The 26,477-nt window shown below is 42.5% G+C and overlaps 1 protein-coding gene across 3 annotated transcripts in view; it reads right to left on the reverse strand.

The window, feature by feature from the left end:
* The window catches only part of LOC139413576 (inositol 1,4,5-trisphosphate-gated calcium channel ITPR1-like), a 167,245-nt gene that overhangs the window by 82,220 nt on the left and 58,548 nt on the right, over positions 1-26,477 (reverse strand). For all 3 annotated transcript variants that reach the window (XM_071161094.1, XM_071161093.1, XM_071161095.1), the window contains exons 24-38: positions 26,305-26,437; positions 26,164-26,218; positions 25,863-26,028; positions 23,925-24,095; positions 23,053-23,133; positions 22,791-22,928; positions 22,587-22,712; positions 22,187-22,387; positions 21,678-21,929; positions 21,153-21,278; positions 20,754-20,882; positions 8,312-8,432; positions 7,810-7,994; positions 7,559-7,707; positions 2,498-2,609 (exon numbers count right to left, since the gene is read on the reverse strand). In XM_071161094.1, coding sequence (XP_071017195.1) covers positions 2,498-2,609; positions 7,559-7,707; positions 7,810-7,994; positions 8,312-8,432; positions 20,754-20,882; positions 21,153-21,278; positions 21,678-21,929; positions 22,187-22,387; positions 22,587-22,712; positions 22,791-22,928; positions 23,053-23,133; positions 23,925-24,095; positions 25,863-26,028; positions 26,164-26,218; positions 26,305-26,437 — 2,145 coding nt within the window. The remainder of the gene's footprint in view (positions 1-2,497; positions 2,610-7,558; positions 7,708-7,809; positions 7,995-8,311; positions 8,433-20,753; positions 20,883-21,152; positions 21,279-21,677; positions 21,930-22,186; positions 22,388-22,586; positions 22,713-22,790; positions 22,929-23,052; positions 23,134-23,924; positions 24,096-25,862; positions 26,029-26,163; positions 26,219-26,304; positions 26,438-26,477) is intronic.

Genomic DNA, 26,477 nt, shown 5'->3' on the forward strand with positions numbered 1-26,477 from the left:
TTTGTTATGCAACTTAGACTGACACACCGGTGTGTCTAACGACTCTAGGGGGATTGAAAGGGATGTACAAATAGCTAGCGCTAGTTATTTTCATGAACTGAAATTTGATTTCAATGGGAACACAAGTGGCTGCCTAGCTATTATTGAAAATAACTGCAGTTTCTGCTGGTCATTGTTTTCAGGCTTTTTCAGGCATTGGTGCTAACTAGGTAATCCAGCTTAAGTTAGCTAGCTACCCCAGAAGTGCTAATAACATCTGCATCTAACATTTTTGATCCTGCTCATTTGATCCTCACACAGACGTAATCCATTCGGTCAAAGAAATAAGGCCTTATTACCAAAGCAGTATTGTAAACACATTTTTTACAGCAGCTTTGACAGTGCTACTGATCATAGTGGTGGCGCTTGGCTTGCACAGCCTATATCAATTAGCGATAGCATTCTAGCCAACAGCCACTGCTGCATCCAAAATATTTATTTTACATAACGCAATATAATCTTAGCGACTATTCAAGCAAGAATCAAAACAAACATAATTGTAAGCGTATGAGAAACCAAAAAAGTTATTTTGTTTAGAAGTAATAAAAATGTAAATCTAGGCTGTTGACTTGGCGTATGCATGAGGTCAGTCTAGCTTGGCCAAGCTGTGTGTGTGTGTGTTCATTACATCGACACATATAATTCCATATCACATCAGAATAAATATACAGTGCCTTGCGAAAGTACTCGGCCCCCTTGAACTTTGCGACCTTTTGCCACATTTCAGGCTTCAAACATAAAGATATAAAACTGTATTTTTTTTGTGAAGAATCAACAACAAGTGGGACACAATCATGAAGTGGAACGACATTTATTGGATATTTCAAACTTTTTTAACAAATCAAAAACTGAAAAACAGGGCGTGCAAAATTATTCAGCCCCCTTAAGTTAATACTTTGTAGCGCCACCTTTTGCTGCGATTACAGCTGTAAGTCGCTTGGGGTATGTCTCTATCAGTTTTGCACATCGAGAGACTGACATTTTTTCCCATTCCTCCTTGCAAAACAGCTTGAGCTCAGTGAGGTTGGATGGAGAGCATTTGTGAACAGCAGTTTTCAGTTCTTTCCACAGATTCTCGATTGGATTCAGGTCTGGACGTTGACTTGGCCATTCTAACACCTGGATATGTTTATTTTTGAACCATTCCATTGTAGATTTTGCTTTATGTTTTGGATCATTGTCTTGTTGGAAGACAAATCTCCGTCCCAGTCTCAGGTCTTTTGCAGACTCCATCAGGTTTTCTTCCAGAATGGTCCTGTATTTGGCTCCATCCATCTTCCCATCAATTTTAACCATCTTCCCTGTCCCTGCTGAAGAAAAGCAGGCCCAAACCATGATGCTGCCACCACCATGTTTGACAGTGGGGATGGTGTGTTCAGCTGTGTTGCTTTTACGCCAAACATAACGTTTTGCATTGTTGCCAAAAAAGTTCAATTTTAGTTTCATCTGACCAGAGCACCTTCTTCCACATGTTTGGTGTGTCTCCCAGGTGGCTTGTGGCAAACTTTAAACAACACTTTTTATGGATATCTTTAAGAAATGGCTTTCTTGCCACTCTTCCATAAAGGCCAGATTTGTGCAATATACGACTGATTGTTGTCCTATGGACAGAGTCTCCCACCTCAGCTGTAGATCTCTGCAGTTCATCCAGAGTGATCATGGGCCTCTTGGCTGCATCTCTGATCAGTCTTCTCCTTGTATGAGCTGAAAGTTTAGAGGGATGGCCAGGTCTTGGTAGATTTGCAGTGGTCTGATACTCCTTCCATTTCAATATTATCGCTTGCACAGTGCTCCTTGGGATGTTTCAAGCTTGGGAAATCTTTTTGTATCCAAATCCGGCTTTAAACTTCTTCACAACAGTATCTCGGACCTGCCTGGTGTGTTCCTTGTTCTTCATGATGCTCTCTGCGCTTTTAACGGACCTCTGAGACTATCACAGTGCAGGTGCATTTATACGGAGACTTGATTACACACAGGTGGATTGTATTTATCATCATTAGTCATTTAGGTCAACATTGGATCATTCAGAGATCCTCACTGAACTTCTGGAGAGAGTTTGCTGCACTGAAAGTAAAGGGGCTGAATAATTTTGCACGCCCAATTTTTCAGTTTTTGATTTGTTAAAAAAGTTTGAAATATCCAATAAATGTCGTTCCACTTCATGATTGTGTCCCACTTGTTGTTGATTCTTCACAAAAAAAATACAGTTTTATATCTTTATGTTTGAAGCCTGAAATGTGGCAAAAGGTCGCAAAGTTCAAGGGGGCCGAATACTTTTGCAAGGCACTGTAACACACCCAGACATCGGTTGATGAGTATTACAATGTAAGCAATCCTAAAAAGAGGTTAGACACTAGACAGAACTGTTCATCGATCCAACTGTGATTGAAAGAAAGAGATGTTCTTAGATGTTCAGGGCTGCAGCTGGATGTAAGGTGTGATGTGGCTCGTGGTTTACCTTCTCTCCGTATCCTCGGTCTTTGGTCATCATCTCTCGGAGGGTCTGCAGGACTTTGATACACAGCCTTTCCTCATTCTCCTCCAGCAGCTGCTTGGTGTGTTTGATCAGCCTGGGGAGAGACAGGGTCAAAGGTCACCATGGGGTCACTAATCATGGGGGCATCATGGGGTTGAGGTCACAAGAGGATTGACTGGATGGGTGGGTTTGGGGGACACCATGCTGGAGTGGCGGTGTTGTGCAGGCATTCACATTCATATTTTTGTTATTTAGCAGACACTCCTAACCAGAGTGACTTAACAGTCAGTGCATTCAAATAAGTTTAGTAGGAAAATTGACAGCTTAATTAAAAACTACCTGCGAAACTCCCGTCTCAACGTCAACAGTGAAGAGGTCGACTCGGGGATGCTGGCCTTCTAGGCAGAGTTGCAAAGAAAAAGCCATATCTCAGACTGGCCAATAAAAATAAAAGATTATATGATGGGCAAAAGAACACAGACACTGGACAGAGGAACTCTGCCTAGAAGGCCAGCATCCCGGAGTCACCTCTTCACTGTTGATGTTGAGACTGGTGTTTTGCGGGTACTATTTAATGAATCTGCCAGTTGAGGACTTGAGGCATCTGTTTCTCTAGACACTAATGTACTTGTCCTCTTGCTCAGTTGTGCACCGGGGCCTCCCCATCATTTTTCTATTCTGGTTAGGGCCAGTTTGTGCTGTTCTGTGAAGGGAGTAGTACACAGCATTGTATGAGATCTTCAGTTTCTTAGCAATTTCTCACATGGAATAGCCTTCATTTCCCAGAACAATAATAGACTGATGAGTTTCAGAAGAAAGTTAGTTGTTTCTGGCCATTTTGAGCCTGTAATCGAACCCACAAATGCTGATGCTCCAGATCCTTAACTAGTCTAAAGAAGGCCACTTTTATTGCTTCTTTAATCAGAACAACAGTTTTCAGCTGTGCTAACAATTGCAAAAGCGTTTTCTAATGATCAATTAGCCTTTTAAAATTATCCATTTGGATTAGCTAACACAACGTGCCATTGGAACACATTGCTGATAATGGGCCTCTGTACGCCTATGTCGATATTTCATGAAAATAAATCTGCCGTTTCCAGCAACAATAGGCATTTTCAACATTAACAATGTCTACACTGTACTTCTGATCAATTTGATGTTACTTTAAATGAACAAAAAACTATGATTTTCTTTCAAAAACAAGGACATTTCTAAGTGACCCCAAACTTTTGAATGGTACTGTATATAGTACCAGTCCAAAGTTTGGACACACCTACTCATTCGAGGGTTTTTCTTTATTTTACTGTTTTCTACATTGTAGAATAATAGTGAAGACATCAAAACTGTGAAATAACACATATGGAATCATGTAGTAACCAACAAAGTGTTAAATCAAAATATATTTTATATATTGAATTCTTCAAAGTAGCCACCCTTTGCCTTGATGACAGCTTTGCAAACTCTTGGCATTCTCTCAACCAGCTCCATGAGGTAGTCACCTGGAATGCATTTCAATTAACAGGTGTGCCTTGTTAAAAATGTATTTGTGGAATTTCTTTCCTTCTTAATGCATTTGAGTCAATCAGTTGTGTTGTGACAAGGTAGGGGTGGTATACAGAAGATAGCTCTATTTGGTAAGAACAGCTCAAATAAGCAAAGAGAAATGAGAGTCCATCATTACTTTACTTCAATGCGGAAAAGTTCAAAAACTTTGAATGTTTCTTCAAGTGCAGTCGCAAAAACCATCAAGCGATATGATGAAACTGGCTCTCATGAGGACCGCCACAGGAAAGGAAGAACCAGAGTTACCTCTGCTACAGAGGATAAGTTCATTAGAGTTACCAGCCTCAGAAATTGCAGCCCAAATAAATGCTTCAGAGTTCAAGTAAAAGACACATCAACATCAACTGTTCAGAGGAGACTGTGTGAATCAGGCCTTCATGGTCCAATTGCTGCAAAGAAACCACTATTAAAGGACACCAATAATAAGAAGAGACTTGCTTGGGCCAAGAAACATGAGCAATGGACATTAGACTGGTGGAATCTGTCCTTTGGTCTGATGAGTCCAATTTGGAGATTTTTGTTCCAACCGCCGTCTCTTCGTGAAACGCAGAGTAGGTGAATGGATGATCTCCGCAGGTGTGGTTCTCACCGTGAAGCATGAAGGTGGTGGTGTGATGGTACTTTACTGATGACACTGTCTGTGATTTATTTAGAATTCAAGGCACACTTAACTAGCATGGCTGCCACAGCAAACCATCTGGTTTGCACTTTGTGTAACTACCATTTGTTTTTCAACGGGACAATGACCCAACACACCACCAGGATGTATAAGGGCTATCTGATCAAGAAGAATGTTACCATGCATGCAAAATGTGTGTAGAATGTACATGTAAAAATATAAAACTTATTTTTGTCCGCCCAAGAGTTGAATGGGCCAAAAACAAATCTAAAATGAAAAGTTGTATAGGAAAAAACAATCACATATCACTAATATTAGTTAATATTCACTTTTGATTGGACCTTTCTATTCAGGTGATGTCAGGTGAAAAAAATTATTCAGGCAGACACATGATAACAGGTTCACTCTTCTCCACAACCAATAATCTTATCCACAAATGTTCTCTTTGTGAAGGCCTTAGCCTCACACAACTGTGTCACCAAATATAGGCAATACCTGATCGTACGTAATGACTGAGGTACTGTATAAAAATGACCCCCAGACAGTGTTATCAGAATGAGGGCTTCTATAGTTCTACTGGTGTTGCTACTGACAGTGATTAAACAATAATGACCAAACGGAATGAATGCAATCTCTCTTCTTCGATGATGCATTCGCAGACAGACCATAGGTGGTGTGACACTACATTGATCTACCCCAAAGTCATCACAAACGTCAGCAAGGCTTAGAACCAAGTTACACTATGCATGTATTTCAACCATTGGATGACAAATAAAATAAAATAAATTACACGTAACATACTGTATGTTTTTTCCTGATAGAGATCTCTTTACAGCACTAGTGAGAGGCGTCTACTACTTCAGATACATGGTCTGTGGTCAACTGAATTCCACAGGTTTGGGTGTAGGCTTGTTTAAGAATGGCCAGTGAGCTGTATTCAGTCGTGGCCAAAAGTTTTGAGAATGACACAAATATTAATTTCCAAAAAGTTTGCTGCTTCAGTGTCTTTAGATATTTTTGTCAGATGTTACTATGGAATACTGAAGTATAATTACAAGCATTTCATAAGTGTCAAAGGCTTTTATTGATAATTACATGAAGTTGATGCAAAGAGTCAATATTTGCAGTGTTGACCCTTCTTTTTCAATACCTCTGCAATCCGCCCTAGCATGCTGTCAATTAACTTCTGGGCCCCATCCTGACTGATGGCAGTGGAGTTTGAGTTGGAGTTTGTTAGAATTTGTGGGGTTTTGTTTGTCTACCCACCTCTTGAGGGTTGACCACAAATTCTCAATGGGATTAAGGTTTGGGGAGTTTCCTGGCCATGGACCCAAAATATTGATGTTTTGTTCCCCGAGCCACTTAGTTATCACTTTTGCCTTATGGCAAGGTGCTCCATCATGCTGGAAAAGGCATTGTTCGTCACCAAACTGTTCCTGTATGGGTGGGAGAAGTTGCTCTCGGAAGATGTGTTGGTACCATTCTTTATTCATGTCTGTGTTCTTAGGCAAAATTGGGAGTGAGCCCACTCCCTTGGCTGAGAAGCAACCCCACACATGAATGGTCTCAGGATGCTTTACTGTTGGCATGACACAGGACTGATGGTAGCGCTTACCTTGTCTTCTCCGGACAAGCTTTTTTCTGGATGCCCCAAACAATCGGAAAGGGGATTCATCAGAGAAAATGACTTTACCCCAGTCCTCAGCAGTCCAATCCCTGTACCTTTTGCAGAATATCAGTCTGTCCCTGATGTTTTTCCTGGAGAGAAGTAGCTTCTTTGCTGCGCTTCTTGACACCAGGCCACTCTCTAAAAGTCTTCACCTCACTGTGCGTGCAGATGCACTCACACCTGCCTGCTGCCATTCCTGAGAAAGCTCTGTACTGGTGGTGCCCCGATCCCGCAGCTGAATCAACTTTAGGAGACGGTCCTGGCGCTTGCTGGACTTTCTTGGGCGCCCTGAAGCCTTCTTCACAACAATTGAACCGCTCTCCTTGAAGTTCTTGATGATCCGATAAATGGTTGATTTAGGTGCAATCTTACTGGCAGCAATATCCTTGCCTGTGAAGCCCTTTTTTTGCAAAGCAATGATGACGGCACGTGTTTCCTTGCAGGTAACCATGGTTGACAGAGGAAGAACAATGATTCCAAGCACCACACTCCTTTTGAAGCTTCCAGTCTGTTATTCGAACTCAATCAGCATGACAGAGTGATCTCCAGCCTCGTCCTCGTCAACACTAACACCTGTGTTAACGAGAGAATCATTGACATGATGTCAGCTGGTCCTTTCGTGGCAGGGCTGAAATGCAGTGGAAATGTTTTTGGGGGATTCAGTTCATTTGCATGGCAAAGAGGGACTTTGCAATTAATTGCAATTCATCTGATCACTCTTCATAACATTCTGGAGTATATGCAAATTGCCATCATACAAACTGAGGCAGCACACTGTGAAAGTTAATATTTGTGTCATTCAAAACTTTTGGCAATGACTGCACACTGCTGAAGTTAATACTGATGGAGAGTCAGAATGTAATGCAGCAATCCTCCTGGAGTTAGAGTAAGGAGATGTAGGTATACATCCCGCTTCCATCAATCTACCAGATCTATCTATTCATATGGTCATAACACCTTCAATGGCTTCCTGCTCTTCACCATGCAAGTTATGCTATCATGTTGAACAGAGCTGAAGGAAGTGCTTGGATGAATTCCTCCAACCAATAAATACATTCATCAAGAATTGGCAATGTGCCAATTTGGTTTTCAATATTATTATTATTTTTTTAACCATATGTCCATATAATATCCCAGACACTGTACACTTTGTATAGGGTTGGGGTGGGATTGTTAGCGTAAACACACGTACTTGCAGATGAATCCTCCACTCTCACACTTCCTGCGGGAGTCTGTGTTCTCCGGAAAGAGCAGCTCTGGCCGATGCAGCACATCCACTAGGACAGACAGCTCAGCCTGGACCAACGGACGCAGACGGTCCTCTAGAGCTGACACTATGTCCTACGGAGGGGGAGTGAGGAACGGAGGGATATAGGGAGGGGGAGGGTTAAGACAGAGACACGTTTAAAAGGACAGACGGACTCACAAACACAGTGTACCCACCTGCAGTCTCTCAATGATGTTCCTGTAGTCTCGTGAAGCGGTCAGTACAGAGTCTCTGCGGGCAGCATTGCGGGCAGACATTCTCCAGGACATTGCTGTCTTCTGGACGATGTTGTTGGACTTCACAAACAGGTTGTTCACCTGGCTGTCCAGATCCACTGGGATGGCGATGGCTCGCCCTTTAGCTGTCACACACCAAGAAAGACAAATAATGTGTGTGTAGAGGTCTTACAGGCAGTATGATACAACACTCATCTTTAGAGTACATCCCAATCATAATACCACTGCCTCATCAGGGGATTTGACTAACAAAAGAACAACAAATTACTAACATCAAGTTGGATTTCTTTGAAAACATACATAAATAAAGTGTTATATAACATGTTAAATCTATACATACTGTACACCAGAGTAGTGTTACTTATTATTTTGAGTTGTCTTTGTTAGTTGATGATATAATCAGTGTTGGGGGTTAGTTTTAGGAATGTGTTGTCCTCCTTACCCACGTCAGACAGCACCTTGATACAGCTCTCCACTGATCCCTTCTGAACTGGGACCAGCCAGTTACAGTGATACACTCTGAACACTGCCTGTAACTGCTGAACAAACACAGGCTGTCTGGTCTGAGGACAGGGAGAAGGTAGAGGGAGAATAATAATAATAATATTAAGTTATAACACAGATCAACTACACTGAACAAAAATATAAACGCAAGTGTAAAGTGTTGGTCCATGAGCTGAAATAAAACATCACTGAAATTTTCGATAAGCAAAAAAAGCTTACTTTTCTCAAGTTTTATGCACAAATTTGTTTACATTCCTGTTAATGAGCATTTCTCCTTAGCCAAGATAATCCATCCACCTGACAGGGGTGGCATATCAAGAAGATGATTAAACAGCATGATCATTACACATGTGCTGGGGACAATAAAAGGCCACTAAAATGTGCAGTTTTGTCACACAAATCCATGCCACAGATGTCTCAAGTTGAGGGAGTGTGCAATTGGCATGCTGACTGCAGGAATGTCCACCAGAGCTGTTGCCAGAGAACTGAATGTAAATTCTTCTACCATAAGCCGCCTCTAAAGTCGTTTTAGAGAATTTGTCAGTACTTCCAACCGGTCTCACAACCGCAGACCATCTGTGACCACGCCCAGGACCTCCACATCCGGGCTTCTTCACCTGCGGGATTGTCTAAGACCAGCCACCCGGATAGCTGATGAACCTGTGGGTTTGCACGACCAAAGAATTTCTGCAAACTGTCAGAAACCATCCCAGGGAAGGTCATCTGCTTGCTCGTCGTCCTCACCAGGGTCTGACGTTGTAACTGACTGCAGTGGGAAAATGCTCACCTTCGATGGCCACTGGCACGCTGGAGAAGTGTGCTCTTCACGGATGAATACCGGATTCAAATGTACCGGGCAGATGGCAGACAGCGTGTATGGTGACGTGTGGGCGATATGCTGATGTCAACGTTGTGAACAGAGTGCCCCATCGTGGTGGTAGAGTTATGGTATGGGCAAGCATATGCTACAGACAATTAACAAAATAGAATTTTAATCGATGGCAATTTGAATGCACAGAGATACCATGATCCTGAGGCCCATTGCTGTGCCATTCATTTGCCGCCATCACCTCATGTTTTAGCATGATAATGCACACCATCATGTCGCAAGATCTATACACAATTCCTGGAAGCTGAAAATGTCCCAGTTCTTCCATGACCTGCATACTCAGACAGATCACCCATTGAGCATGTTCAGGATCAATGTGTACGACAGGGTGTTCCAGTTCCCGCCAATATCCAGCAACTTCGCACAGCCATTGAAGTGGAGTGGGACAATATTCCACAGGCCACAATCAAAAGCCTGATCAACCCTATGCAAAATGAGATGTCACGCTGCATGAGGCGAATGGGAGTCACACCAGATACTGACTGGTTTTCTGATCCACGCTCCTACCTTTAACTTTTTTACATTTTTTAATCTGTGACCAACAGATGCATATCTGTATTCCCAGTAATGTGAAATCCATAGATTTGGGCCAAATTCATTTATTTCAATTGACGTATTTCCTTATATCAACAGTAACTCAGTAAAATATTGGAAATTGTTACATGTTGCATTTACATTTTTTTTCAGTGTAGATAATACTATAAGGTCTATAGAACTATGCTATTGTATACCTAACAGGAATGTTTCCAACTCACACTTAATATCAAGTCTCCACCATTACAAATCAAATGTACACCTAACTAGAGGTCGACCGATTAATCGGAATGGCCGATTAATTAGGGCCGATTTCAAGTTTTCACAACAATCGGAAATCGGTATTTTTGGGTGACGATTTGCCGATTTTAAATTTGTATAAATTTTTTAAATTATTTTTTCACACATTTGTTTAATCTTTATTTAACTAAGTCAGTTAAGAACACATTCTTATTTTCAATGACGGCCTAGGAACGGTGGGTTAACTGACTCTTTCAGGGGCAAAGACAGATTTTCACCTTGTCAGCTCGGGGGATCCAATCTTGCAATCTTACAGTTAAATAGTCCAACGCAATAACGACCTGCCTCTCTCTTGTTGCACTCCACAAGGAGACTGCCTGTTACGCAAATGCACTAAGCCAAGGTAAGTTGCTAGCTAGCATTAAACTTATCTTATAAAAAACAATCAATCATAATCACTAGTTAACTACACATGGTTGATGATATTACTAGATATTATCTAGCGTGTCCTGTGTTGCATATAATCTGACTGAGCAAACAAGTATCTAAGTATCTGACTGAGCGGTGGTAGGCAGAAGCAGGCGAGTAAACATTCATTTATAACAGCACTTTAGTGCGTTTTGCCGGGAGGTCTTCATTGCGCTATTTATGACTTCAAACCTATCAACTCCCGAAATGAGGCTGGTGTGACCGAAGTGAAATGGCTGGCTAGTTAGCGCGCGCTAATAGCGTTTCAAACTTCACTCACTCTGAGCCTTGGGGTGGTTGTTTCCCTTGCTCTGCATGGGTAACACTGCTTCGATGTGGTGGCTGTTGTCGTTGTGTTGCTGGTTCGAGCCCAGGGAGGAGTGAGGAGAGTGACGGAAGCTATACTGTTACACTGGCAATACTAAAGTGCCTATAAGAACATCCAATAGTCAAAGGTTAATGAAATACAAATGGTAATACAAATGGTATAATAGTCCTATAATAACTACAACCTAAAACCTCTTACCTGGGAATATTGAAGACTCATGTTAAAAGGAACCACCAGCTTTCATATGTTCTCATGTTCTGAGCAAGGAACTAAAACGTTAGCTTTCTTACATAGCACATATTGCACTTTTACGTTTTTCTCCAACACTTTGTTTTTGCATTATTTAAACCAAATTGAACATGTTTCATTATCTACTTGAGGCTAAATAGATTTTATTGATGTATTATATTAAGTTAAAATAAGTGTTAAATCAGTTTTGTTGTAATTGTCATTATTACAAATACATTTTTTTTTTTTAAATATCGGCCGATTAATCGGTATCGGTGTTGAAAAATCATAATCGGTCGACCTCTACACCTAACCCTCTGAAACAACATGATGGCACAATGGGAAATCTGCCTCAGATTCTGCTGCATAATCACAACCTGTTACCTTACACCACAAACCCCTCCCCCTTCTGACTGTGTTAGGGTAGAGGGGGGAGGGGTGATAACACCTGTAACCAGGCCAGCAGGGTGGAGGTGAAGAATCAAACTGCTGGGTTTAGCGGCAGTTAGCTTTCCCATGTGAAACACCAAGCACCAACATCACACCGTCATATTGGCCCAGCCCACCCAAACCCCTGTGTGACACCACAGTGACAACACCCTGTCAGACCAACTGAACATGACTAAACAAAAATAGCTTGTATTCAGACAAAAATTGGAGAGGAAACATTGCATTTGTGCTAAGGTTGTCTAACCCTACCAACACCAGCTGAGGTAATGGGATGGAAAAGCACATGCACACTCACACCGAAACATTAGCACCCAGATGTGTGTGGTCCCCATTCCAATAAATGTAAATAAAATACCTCTATCCTTTTCCCCAAAAGTGAGGCCTGCAGCAGAGGATGAAAGCAGTCAGAAAATAAAATAATTGTCAGTGACAATATTCAGGATAAGCCACTTGATAACCTGGTATCTCACCTCTCTTACAGTCTCTACGCCAGGGATTATCAAGTAGATTAAGACGCGGGATGATTTTTTTCTTGAACGGATGGTCAGGGGGCCGGAACATAATTACATAAATATTTTGTTGACTGCAAATTGACCGTAAAAACCCCAAACAGATATAATATTAGACTAAAACATAATCACATTACATTTGTATATGATCACATTGTGCGTGGGAATACTTTGGAACAGATTATCAAAATCACTTGCAGCTGATTTTGCTGGTGTCTTTACAGTATTCTGTCCAACAATAATAAATCAAATAAAATAATTGTTCAGAAAACTTGGGGGGCCAAATAAAATCACCCGTGGGCCAAATTTGGCCAGGAGGCAACCAGTTGGGGAACCTTGCTCTACACACTGGTGCAGATGCCCATAATAATCAACTCTTACCCTACGGGGTCCGGAGCCTGCTGCTACATGACAATTAATTGCACCCACCTGGTGTCACAGGTCTAAATCAGTGCATGATTGGAAGGGAACAATGGAAAAAAATGCAATGGAACTGCCTTCATGGTCCAGAGTTCAGTTTGAGGGGTCTAGAAGGTCTAATGTCTTCTATTCTAGGAATTGAAGAGCGAGCCGTTTACCAAGAAGTACAAGAATGGACATTGAACACAATGATCAACAATTACTGCATGTTGTCTACCAAGGATATGACTGTACAACAGGAAAACGGCATGATAATCATTACAGACGGTCACAGCAAGAGGCTACAGCCCTCTAAGGCTAGGATGATGACTAACTCCATGTTCCAGGATGAAAGACAGAAATGGCAAATGAGGTTGAAGGAACTGAGGGAAGGAGGTGTGAACTGGCGTTCTCTGACAGTACGTCACTCTATGTTCAGAGAAGGGGTGCATTTTAAAACCGTATTGCTCGGAGACACACACACACACACACACACACACACACACACACACACACACACACACACACACACACACACACACCTTGTGAGTGTTCTGTGATTCACCATCTACATTTTCAGAAATTGGTAGGAATCACTTAAGAGCCTATAGCTTAAACATTTGAATTCAATCACTTTTTGACAGCATCCCTTTTTTGATTTACACAAAACTTTCTATACATGTTTGCCCACAGAAAATTTTTATTTTTAGACCTGAATTCCAGATGCATCCGGCCGTGATTGGGAGTCCCCTGCATCACATCCAGCCGTGATAGTAGTCCGGGTTTGGCCGGGGTAGGCCGTCATTGTAAATAAGAATTTGTTCTTAACTGACTTGCCTAGTGATATATATATATATATATATATACACACAGTGCCTTGCGAAAGTATTCGGCCCCCTTGAACTTTGCGACCTTTTGCCACATTTCAGGCTTCAAACATAAAGATATAAAACTGTATTTTTTTGTGAAGAATCAACAACAATTGGGACACAATCATGAAATGGAACAACATTTATTGGATATTTCAAACTTTTTTAACATATCAAAAACTGAAAAATTGTCCGTGCAAAATTATTCAGCCCCTTTACTTTCAGTGCAGCAAACTCTCTCCAGAAGTTCAGTGAGGATCTCTGAATGATCCAATTTTGACCTAAATGACTAATGATGATAAATACAATCCACCTGTGTGTAATCAAGTCTCCGTATAAATGCACCTGCACTGTGATAGTCTCAGAGGTCCGTTAAAAGCGCAGAGAGCATCATGAAGAACAAGGAACACACCAGGCAGGTCCGAGATACTGTTGTGAAGAATTTTAAAGCCGGATTTGGATCCAAAAATATTTCCCAAGCTTTAAACATCCCAAGGAGCATTGTGCAAGCGATAATATTGAAATGGAAGGAGTATCAGACCACTGCAAATCTACCAAGACCTGGCCGTCCCTCTAAACTTTCAGTTCATACAAGGAGAAGACTGATCAGAGATGCAGCAAAGAGGCCCATGATCACTCTGGATGAACTGCAGAGATCTACAGCTGAGGTGGGAGACTCTGTCCATAGGACAATAATCAGTCGTATATTGCACAAATCTGGCCTTTATGGAAGAGTGGCAAGAAGAAAGCCATTTCTTAAAGATATCCATAAATAGTGTTGTTTAAAGTTTGCCACAAGCCACCTGGGAGACACACCAAACATGTGGAAGAAGGTGCTCTGGTCAGATGAAACCAAAATGGAACTTTTTGGCAACAATGCAAAACGTTATGTTTGGCGTAAAAGCAACACAGCTCATCACCCTGAACACACCATCCCCACTGTCAAACATGGTTGTGGCAGCATCATGGTTTGGGCCTGCTTTTCTTCAGCAGAGACAGGGAAGATGGTTAAAATTGATGGGAAGATGGATGGAGCCAAATACAGGACCATTCTGGAAGAAAACCTGATGGAGTCTGCAAAAGACCTGAGACTGGGACGGAGATTTGTCTTCCAACAAGACAATGATCCAAAACATAAAGCAAAATCTACAATGGAATGGTTAAAAAATAAACATATCCAGGTGTTAGAATGGCCAAGTCAAAGTCCAGACCTGAATCCAATCGAGAATCTGTGGAAAGAACTGAAAACTGCTGTTCACAAATGCTCTCCATCCAACCTCACTGAGCTCGAGCTGTTTTGCAAGGAGGAATAGGAAAAAATGTCAGTCTCTCGATGTGCAAAACTGATAGAGACATACCCCAAGCGACTTACAGTCATAATCGCAGCAAAAGGTGGCGCTACAAAGTGTTAACTTATTAAGGGGGCTGAATAATTTTGCACGGCCAATTTTTCAGTTTTTGATTTGTTAAAAAAGTTTGAAATATCCAATAAATGTCGTTCCACTTCGTGATTGTGTCCCACTTGTTGTTGATTCTTCACAAAAAAATACAGTTTTATATCTTTATGTTTGAAGCCTGAAATGTGGCAAAAGGTCGCAAAGTTCAAGGGGGCCGAATACTTTCGCAAGGCACTGTATATATAAAAAGCTGATATCTATCTATCTATCTCTCATATATATATATATATATATATCTACATCTATCTATATCTATATCTCTCTATCTCTATCTATATACACAAAAAAATATATATAAAAAAAATATATATATATATAAAAATAAAAGTGATCAAAGTTGACCCATTATGCATACCACGAGACATTCATGTCTTCATCACTGGAAAAGATACACCATTGAGTGTGATATCATTTAAAAGCTTACAGTGTTGTACTTGAAAATAATATTTTGTAATATGTATTTATTTTTAAACCTTTAATGTCAATTATCTAAAAATGCATAAACTCAGATGTAATTTTTTTTAATCATATTTGCATATATTGAAGCTTAGACCCTATTTCACTACATCTGAGGTTTTTGTGTTCTGCCCGCCAACACTTGAGATACAACATGCTCTTAAATACAGGGTGGGTGTCATTTCTATGATAGAAATAGAATTCATAGAATGGACCTATCCCTTCATACTCCTGCAATTTAGCTGGTACACCATTGATATGTACAGTAAATTCAGAAAGTATTCAGACCCACTGACTTATTTCTCATCAATATATACACAATAGCCCATAATCACAAATTGAAAACAAGTTTAGACATTTTTGCAAATGTATTAAAAATAAAAAACAGAAATACATTTACATACGTATTCAGACCCTTTGCTATGAGACTTGGAATTGAACTCCGGTGTATCTGGTTTCCATTGATCATTCTTGAGATGTTTCTACAACTTGATTGGAGTCCACCTGTGGTAAATTCAATTGACTGGACTAGATTTGGAAAGGAACACACCTGTCTATATAAGGTTCCACAGTTGACAGTGCATGTCAGAGCAAAAACCAAGCCATGAGGTCAAAAGAACTGTCCGTAGAGCTACAAAACAGGATTGTGTAGAGGCACAGATCTGGGGAAGGGTACCAAAGCATTTCTGCAATATTGAAGGTCCCCTGGAACACAGTGGCCTCTATCATTCTTAAATGGAAGTCTGGAACCACCAAGACTCTTCCAAGAGCTGGCCGCCCGACCAAACTAAGTAATCGGGGGAGAAGGGCATTGTTCAGGGAGGTGACCAAGAACCTGATGGTCACGCTGACAGAGCTCCAGAGTTCCTCTGTGGAGATGGGAGAACCTTCTAGAAGGACAACCATCTCTGCAGCACTCTACCAATCAGGCCTTTATGGTAGAGTGGCCAGAGAGAAGACACTACTCTGTAAAAGGTACATGACATCCCACTTGGAGTTTGCCAAAAGTCACCTAAAGGTCTCTGGGACCATAAGAAATAACATTCTCTGGTCTAATGAAACCAAGACTGAACTCTTTGGCCTGAATGCCAAGCGTCACGTCTGGAGAAAACCTGGCACCATCCCTATGGCGAGGCATGGTGGTGGCAGTATCATGCTGCAGGGATGTTTTTCAGCAGCAGGGACTGGGAGACTGGTCAGTATCGAGGGAAAGATGAACGGAGCAAAGTACAGAGATCCTTGATGAAAACCTGCTCAGGACCTCAGACTGGGGCAAAGGTTCACCTTCCAACAGGATAACTACCCTAAGGACACAGCGAAGACAACGCAGGAGTGGCTTAGGGACAAGTCTCTGAATGTTCTTGAGTGGCCCAGCCAGAGCCCAGACATGAACCCGACCGAACATCTCTGGAGAGATCTGAGAATAGCTGTGCAGCGATGCTCCCCATCCAACCCGACATAGCTTGAGAGGATCTGCAGAGAAGAATGAGAGAAACTCCCAAAATACAGGTGTGCCAAGCTTGTAGAGTCATACCCAAGAAGACTCGAGGCTGTAATCACTGCTAAATGTGCTTCAACAAAGTACTGAGTAAAGGGTCTGAATACTTATGTAAATGTGATATTTAAGTAATTTGTTTTGCTAAAATTAATAAAAAACCTGTTTTTGCTTTGTCATGATGGGGTATAGTGTGTAGATTGATGAGGGGGGGAAACAATTTAATCAATCAATTATAGAATAAGGCTGTAACGTAGCAAAATGTGGAAAAAGTCAAGGGGTCTGAATACTTTTTTTTACACTGTAAATTTAATTGACATTTTTACCTCCATAAAGATGACCACCGGTCCATCCACCATCAAATGTTCAAATGATCTATATTTCAATAGGTTTTCTATGGAGGATTAACAGTTTAATTTAAAACCGATAATCTCATTCAATCAAATCAAATCTAATTTGTCACATGTGTAGTAGACCTTAGAGTGAAATGCTTACTTACAAGCCCTTAACTAACAATCTTTTAAGAAGTTAAGAAAAAAACAGGCCAAGATCCCCGTAATTTGCAAGAAGAAAAGAGGCAGGAAAAGGGGCCGCAGATCGGGCTGCCTTCTGAGAATCCGTAGGCGAGCGAGTAAACTCCAACCGCCATCCGTTCTTCTTGCTAACGTGCAATCATTGGAAAATAAAATTGATAACCTAAAATTAAGATTATCCTACCAACGGGACATAAAAAATTGCAATATCTTATGTTTCACCGAAACGTGGCTGGTGGCGGGATTTTCCATGCACCGGCAGAACAGAGAAGCTATATCTGGTAAGACGAGGGGTGGGGGGGTGTGTCTATTTGTCAATAACAGCTGGTGCGCGATGTCTAATATTAAAGAAATCTCGAGGTATTGCTCACCTGAAGTAGAGTACCTTATGATAAGCTGTGGACCACACTATCTACCAAGAGATCATCGACATTATTCGTAGCCGTCTATTTACCGCCACAGAACGAAGCTGTCAATAAGACCGCTCTCAACCAAAAGCCATAAGCAAAGAAACAAATGCTCACCCAGAAGCGTCGCTCTTAGTGGCCAGGGACTTTAATGCAGGCAAACTTAAATCAATTTTACCAAATTTTTTACCAGCGTGCAACAAGAGGAAAGAAAAATTCTAGACCACCTTAAGTCCACACAAAGAGATGCATACAAAGCTCTCCCCCGCCCTCCATTTGGCAAATCTGACCATAATTCATCCCTCCTGATTCCTGCTTACAAGCAAATAACGCTCTCGGTAGCCGATGTGAACAAAACCTTTAAACAGGTCAACATTCACAAAGCCACTGGGCCAGACAGATTACCAGGACGTGTATTTAAAGCATGGGTGGACCAACTGTCAAGTGTCTCAATGACATTTTCAACCTCTCCCTGACCGTGTCTGTAATATCTACGTTTCAAGCAGACCACCATAGTCCCTGTGACCAAGGAAGCGAAGGTAACCTGCCTAAATGATTAGCACTCACGTCGGTAGCCATGAAGTGTTTTGAAATGCAGGTCATGGCTCACATCAACAGCATCCCCCAGGACACCTTAGACCCATTCTAATTCGCATAACGCCCCAACAGATCCACAGATGACTCAATCGCACTCCTCACTGCACTTTCCCACCTGGACAAAAGGAACACCTATGTGAAAATGCTGTTCATTGACTAGAGCTCAGTGTTCAACACCATAGTGCCCACGGAGCTCATCACTAAGCTAAGGACTTGGGGACTAAACACCCCCCTCTGGAACTGGATCCTGGACTTCCTGACGGGCCGCCCCCAGGTGGTAAGAGTAGGCAACAACACGTCTGCCATGCTGATCCTTAACACTGGGGGCCCTCAGTGGTGTGTACTTAGTCCCCTCCTATACTCCTTGTTTACCCACGACTGCATGGCCAAACATGATTCCAACACTATCATTAAGTTTGCTGACGACACAACAGTGGTAGGACTGATCACAGACAATGATGAGAGGTCAGAAAACTGGCAGTGTGGTGCCAGGACAACAACCTCTCCCTCAATGTGAGCAAGACAAAGGAGCGGATCGTGGACTACAGGAAAGGGAGGGCTGAACAGGCCTCCATTAACATCGACAGGGCTCTGTGTGTGGAGTAAAGGTGGTCTAGAGTTTTTTCCCCCCCTCGGGTTGCACATTTAGCATGCTGGTAAAGATTAGTATGTAGTAGTATGGATATGAGTTTCCCTGCATTAAAGTCCCCACCCAATAGGAGAGCCACCTCTGGATGAACGTTTTCCTGTTTGCTTATGGCCGTATACAGCTCATTGAGTGCGGTCTTAGTGCCAGCACCAGTCTGTGGTGGTATATAGACGGCTACAAAAAATATAGATGTAAACTCTCTTGGTAAATAGTGTGGTCTACAGCTTATCATGAGATACTCTACCTCAGGGCGAGCAAAACAGACTTCCTTAGATTTCGTGCACCAGCTGTTGTTTACAAATATACATAGACCGCCGACCCTTGTCTTACCAGAAGCTGCTGTTCTATCCTGCCGAAAAAGCTTAAAACCCGCCAGGTGTATTTTAATCATGTTCAGCCATGACTCGGTGAAACATAAGATATTACAGTTTTAATGTCCTGTTGGTAGGATATACATGCTCGTAGTTCGTCTATTTTATTATCGATTGATTGTACGTTGACTAATAGGACCGATGGTAAAGGTAGATTAACCCTCTTGGCGACGGATCCTTACAAGGCACCCGGACTGTCGTCCACGATATCTCCGGCTTTTCCTCCTGCGAATGACGGGAATGAGGGCCCTGTTGGGCTTCCCGAAGTAAATCCTTCCTGTCCGACTCATTGAACAATTCTTCCAGTATGGGGTGAGTAATCGCTGCCCTGATGTCAAGAAGCTCTTTTCGGTCATAAGACACGGTGGCAGAAACATTATGTACAAAATAACGCAAAAAAGCATGCACAATAGCACAATTGGATACAGGATCGTAAAACGGCAGCCATCTCCTTCGGCGCCATTATTATTGCCATTATCAGCCATTTTTATCGCCATTTTTCAAGTCAACATTCTCTGGTGTGTTATTCCCATGTTAGTACATTTATCAGCCTAAACATGACACCCACCCTGTATTCAAGAGCATGTTGTGTCTCAACAACATATGTGTATATAAAAATAAAATAAAAATCAGAGTTAACGCTTTTAGATAATTGATGTTAAAGGTTAAAAAGTCAATTATCTATTAAAAAACATGTTTTTCAAGAAATTATAAAATAGTTTGACTAACCCTGTTAGTAAGCTTTTAAATGATATCAATCTCAACTGTTGATCTTTTCCAGTGAAGAACACATGCCTGTCTCATGGTATGGTGGGGTATGCAAAATGGGTCAACTTTGAGCACCTTTATCTATTGAATGTTTTGGCATTAAGGTTCAAAAATACACTTTCTGATCACTTCTACAATGGTCAAATATGTATGGATGGTTCTGTTCAAATCAAAGGAGGTGCTGTCAAAAAGTGATTGAATTGAAATGGATTCACCATATAGGTTGGTAGGTGGAGAAGGGAGTGGGGTGAAACCATTAGGTTATGTCAATGGAGGGAGGGGACATACTGTATGCATATGTGGTTAAAATGTAGATTTGGTGACTATTAGTATATCTATCCATATTTACAAACATGGTCCTGGTCACCTACACTATACAATAAAGTGATGAAAGAGAGGGAGGGGGCTGGGGGTTAAAGGTAACAATAGCTAGTTGTGGGAGGGGCTATGTTAGGAGAGAGACAGGTGCCTCTTGGGAGCTGGGAGCTACACTATCTACAGAGACATTTTTGGTAATTATTAAACCTTCAACCATGACATTAGCACTGTCTTACTCCGAGGCGAGCCAAACCAAGCTTTACTGAGCCGGCCTGGTTACACATCCACCACTGTCCTTTTCAGGACGGTTTCAACAATGTGAAAAGAAAATATCTGATCCAACACAGTTTGGTTTCGGTCGACACAATCATGTAAAATGGATAACAGTGGTTAGTTGTTGGTTGCCAGTGGTTACCTGCAGGCTGGTGGACTGGTCGGAGAAGGGTGAGCTGAAGAAGGTGGTCACGATTCCCATGACTGTCTCGGTCACGTAGCTCTCCAGGACTGTGTCAGCGTGTTTGCGGTCACTCGTGTTGTTGCACACCTGCAGAAGACACAAGGTCAAGAAGGTGACCACAACTCATTCCTGTTTCACCTGTAGTTGTACTGCCCTTATAACATTTATATAGTCTGAATACTGAAATGAATGCAGGGATACGTACAGTATAGTATAGTACAGGAGGATAAACTGTGTTATGCTAATAATTATACTATTGTGCTCCAATGATGCCTTGTAAATGAGTTTAATTGAAACCCTGACCCACACTCATCAGTCATTCAGACATAGAACTATTGTGCAAGTGTTGTCCCTCACCCTGCAGATGTCCACCAGGAAGTTCTCAAAGAGCTTCCACATGTGGTTGCTGGTGTAGATCTCCTTCATCTCCACCTCTGTGTCCACATAGCAGTGGTTCAGGAAGTTGATGTAGGCTATCTTCACCTGGAAAGGACAGGATTAAATACCATCATTACACCCTGTCTATGCCCCTAGGAGTTGTTTTACAATGATGATGAATGCATCTTGATTGTAGCTTTGGCCTGGGCTGGAGTACAGTAGCATGATGTTAGTTGACATGGTTATACTGGGTTTGTTCCCATAGAGTGAGGCTCAAAACTGTCTAACACAGAGAAGATGACAGCTAGTGGACAATTAGTTGTCCACAAGAGTGAAACGGGGACGAGGGCATACAGGCCTTTGTGGGGACGGTTAGTTGATAATTGGTACTGTTGGCTTGTGATGTCTTGGAGACCCATAGCCCTCTGCTCTAAACATTCAAGTCTAACCCTAATCCCCACCCTTCTCTCTCTGCATCTTCCAACCTGCATCTCCTCAACTCACCTCAGGAATACAGTCCTCGTGGGTGACCACCCTCACTATGTCATCCAGAGGCAGCAGAGAGTTACATTTGATCTCAGTGTAGACGTTCTTTCCCTCAGTGCAGACAGCCAGCAGCTCTACCAGGTGAATGTGGTACATCAGAGGACTGTTCTGATCCATCCGGTCCCGCTCTGACCGCATCATCGTCACCAGGGTCTGGAAGGATGCACGGTCGTTGTAGAACACCAGCACATCCTCACCAGCATTCACCAGCTATGGAGAAGAGAGGGACAGAAAATAAAGAAAAATAGAGTCAATGGAGGGTACAGGGTAGGTTGGAAAGGGATGGTCAAATATGTCCGAAAAGGATTTGTTGGGGATGGACTTGAGTTGCATATAATTTGGTATTAAGGTATCAAGTTGTAGAAATAGACAACTCTTTTAGAATGACAAATTAACTGTCTTGAAAAGAGTCAACTAGACTGAAACGTTGGCAAATACACATGCTGAGGTTATTACTGAAAAAAGACCTCAGCCATGACGATGTCTTGACACTTCTTAATGAACTTGCTCTCGGCCTTGACGATGGTCTGCAGGAACTTGAGGTACTGGACGTTGCGGCCATGCGTCTCGATGCAGTGGACAAAGTGCTGCACCACTCGCTCATTGATCTCACTGCACAGCTGGAAGTTATTCATGAAGATATGCTGCATGGTGACTGCCTCGAGGATCTAAAGGGTGGAAGAGAGAGAAGAGGGGAAGAGAGAGAAGAGGGGGAGGGAGAGAGAGCGAAAGAGGGAGGGATACACAGAAGAGACAGAGAAAGAGAGAGAAAGAGTAGAAGAGATGGTTAGAGTAAGACAGTGTTAATGTCATGGTAAGAGTAAGAACAGTGGTGAGGTCATGGTGGGTCAGTGTAGTCTGTCTCACCCCAGGGTTGAGGAACAGGTTGATGTGTTTGTGAAGCAGGGCCTGGTTCTGCTGGTTCCCTGCACAGAAGTTCTGCAGGAACTGGTGGGCCAGTTTCATGATCTCCTGCATACGCACATCCTCCCCCTGGAGACAACACTGACGATGAAAGGATGGAGAGCACAAAAACACACCTCTACAAACACGCCCACACAAACACAGTACCTTCTCATAGGGGATCTGCAGTAACTCCAGCACCACGGTGTGGGCCCCCATGTTCCTGAGGAGTCTCTGCTGCTGCTTCTTACTCTTCCTGCCGGACACACTCTCCTGAACACACAACCTGCTGAGACGCAGCAGAATCTACACACACACACAACACGTGTAGACAAAGGGGTTCACTATGTTGCCCATAGCTCTATCTGTCCCAGATACCTATATGATAATACAGTATAATGAAAAGTTAAAAAGACTGTTTAGACTTCACCTCCTTCACCACTCTGTAGTTGTAGCTGCTGGTGCTCTCTGGTTTCTTTGGTTTGTCTGAGCCACTTGAGTTGGAGTCACCCTAAAGAACAAGACCATTAGCCAATGCATTTCTCCCAAAGGATAGCTAGCAGGCTAACACCAACGCTCTATTGCCATAGTTTAACACACAGAGCTAAGCACTAGGTGGCTAACTCCTGTTCTGTGGATGCATACTACCATATCTTCTTGGACTGCAACCGTACCTTCTTGGACTGCAACCGTACCGTCTTGGACTACTCCCGTACCGTCTTGGACTACTCCCGTACCGTCTTGGACTACTCCCGTACCGTCTTGGACTACTCCCGTACCGTCTTGGACTACTCCCGTACCGTCTTGGACTACTCCCGTACCGTCTTGGACTACTACCGTACCGTCTTGGACTACTACCGTACCGTCTTGGACTACTACCGTACCGTCTTGGACTACTACCGTACCGTCTTGGACTACTCCCGTACCGTCTTGGACTACTCCCGTACCGTCTTGGACTTCTCCCGTACCTTATTGGACTTCTCCCGTACCTTCTTGGACTACTCCCGTACCTTCTTGGACTACTCCCGTACCTTCTTGGACTACTACCGTACCTTCTGGACTACTACCGTACCTTCTTGGACTACTACCGTACCTTCTTGGACTACTACCGTACCTTCTTGGACTACTACCGTACCTTCTTGGACTACTACCATACCTTATTGAACTATTAGAGTCCTGCATGTTGCTCAAAGCCAAAGATTTTCACTGTACCCTGCAATCACACCTGCAACACTGTACATGTGCCTATCAAACACTCTGAATCTGAATCGACTACTGTACCTTCTCGGACTACTACCGTACCTTCTTGTGTTGAGACTCGGCAGAGTGTTCCCCAGTGTCCATGCCCTCGTCTGGCCCCAGTCTCTTGTAGACCCACAGCTCAGACTTCTCCACAATGGAGCGTAGCTGGTCCAGGTCTGACTTGATCTGTTTGTAGTTCTCCACATCCTGACTGGTCACCAGCAACTGAACCTGGAGGCATGGGCAACCCACCGGTAGGACACCAGTATGGAGGACACCAGATTTTGGATGGTTGCATGGTGTTTATGATTAGAGACGAACAAGAGTTTTACCTGGTCATGTGACTGGACTAGGATCAACTCTGGGCCCTAGTTGGAGTGTAAATCTACAGGTTTTCCCTGGTCAGGTCATGAAGTAATTTACTGGTCAAGCATGGCTAAAGCCCTACCGGGTACTTATGGTCTGTTAGGATAATTGGAATTACTCTAAGAATATTAGGTAAGTGAGTAATGGGGTCATTGGTAGGCTACAGTGTAATGGTATGACTATTCTGTATGTATGACAGTATGACTAATAGGACTACATTTAACATTTTAGTCATTTAGCAGACATTCGTATTCAGAAAAACACACAATAAGTGCATAACAATATGTCCAAATAAGCAGAGGTGTGGACTTGAGTCACATGACTTGGACTCGAGTCCCAAATATGATGACTTGCAACTCGACTTTAACACCAATGACTCATGACTTAACTTGGACTTGAGCCTTTTGACTCGAACTGACTTGATACCTTCCCCAAGCTCAAATATTAAAAATGATGCTATTAAAAAAAGTTTGCAGCGCATCAACTCTTCATTTAAGGGATTACAGTTTGAATCGGACAGCAACCAATTAAATTGTGCCAGCTGAGAAAAAGTTTCACGTGGCAGTGCAGAGGAACATCGGCAGGTGAATTCAGATGGAGCCCTTGGAAAGATGATATCCAAAATTATTATTTTCGGAAATAAAGACTACGCTGTATCAACAAAAAATTGATTGCAACTTGCAAAACATGCAGGAAGAAAATGACAGACGAAGGTGCAACAACTTCCAACTTTGTTCGACATTTGAAACTGCACAAAGAACGGTAAGTCGTGGCTAATATAGCCGACAGCTTTATATAACTTTGCTAGTGTAGCATGTAGGCTAACGTAACGTTAAATCAATGAGCCTCCACACAGTCAGTCAGTGCGGGAACGTGATCATTGCACCCAAGATTGAGCTACAACTAGCTAGGCAGTTGGTAGCCTAAATCCTGCCTGATGTTACTGCTGTTCCTGAAACCATTAACATACGTTAGCCTACTGTAACCACACACAGAGAGGGTGTGTGTGTGTGTGTGTGTGTGTGTGTTAAGGTTGGGTGATTGTGTACAAGCCTACATTGCACGATTGTGCCCCCGATTGCACCCCGATCCTCGGTTGTCGATCACAATGGGGCGGCGGGTCTTTCTCATGGCTACCCATGTATTTCCATGGAAATATAAAGTTTATTTGGAAAGTAATAAATATATACATTTTTAAAAGCATTCATGATTTGCGTACATTTATTATACAAACTATTACTCTTATGAAATGGTATTACATTTGGTGAAGAGCACATTATGACTTGTTTAGGACTGACTTGTTGAGTGCTAAGACTTGAGACTTATTTGTGACTTGTAAAACAATGACTGTGTCCCACCTCTGCAAATTAGTATAGCTAATGGGTATGCTTTTGTGATTCATAAATCAGCTCAAAACCCTGGTCTTTCTGTTTATACAATCTACTCATGCATTTAGAATTGGCTACTTTAAATGAGTTGTGGGTCATCGTTTCTATTATATTGCATTAGGCGGCTGAAGGTCAGTACATTTTTTTACTGCAGGTCAGATGCGTATCCAAAAGATCCCTGGCCCATGCATCATTAGTATATACAGTATACTAGTTGTATGGTGGGTGGATAGCAGTAGAGTACCTGTTTGAAGGCCTGTAGAACCTCCTGTCTCTGGCTGAAGTGTCTGAAGAGCAGGTGGAGGGCTCGAGACACCAGGGGAGGGTAGTCATGCATGGTCAGGTGGAGCAGGACCCTCAGGAAGGTCCTACCACCATCGTCATCTAGGTCCAACGGGGTGTTCTCCTCACTGGGTGTGGGCACACAAGCACACATATTTGAACACATTCACAAACGACAAACTGAATTGGCCATGCCAAGTATGAAAAATTTACTGAAATGAGCCAGACTAATTGTTGCAGGTTTAGCGTATCACAACAGTTACCTTCCACCAAATATCCCCTCTGCCTGCTCCTCTATGTTCTCAAAGTCCAGAGCTCCTGAGAAAACAATTCAGTGACCTTATTAACACACAAAGAGGTGTCACGCCAAGTGATGGCTGCCATAAGATGATTTCTTCTCCCACCTGGCATGTTGTTTGGTCCCTCGTGGGTTCCTGCTATAGACAGATCAGATTGGGAGTTGCTCTCATCAAACTCCCTCTTAAAGATACACAGCAGACAGGAGATCCGGTAGTCCAGTCGCACATTCAGAATGAACTGCATTGAGACGGGAGGAACATGACACATACTAAATTAG

The sequence above is a fragment of the Oncorhynchus clarkii genome, chromosome 7, assembly GCF_045791955.1.
Source record: "Oncorhynchus clarkii lewisi isolate Uvic-CL-2024 chromosome 7, UVic_Ocla_1.0, whole genome shotgun sequence".
Classification (NCBI taxonomy): domain Eukaryota; kingdom Metazoa; phylum Chordata; class Actinopteri; order Salmoniformes; family Salmonidae; genus Oncorhynchus; species Oncorhynchus clarkii.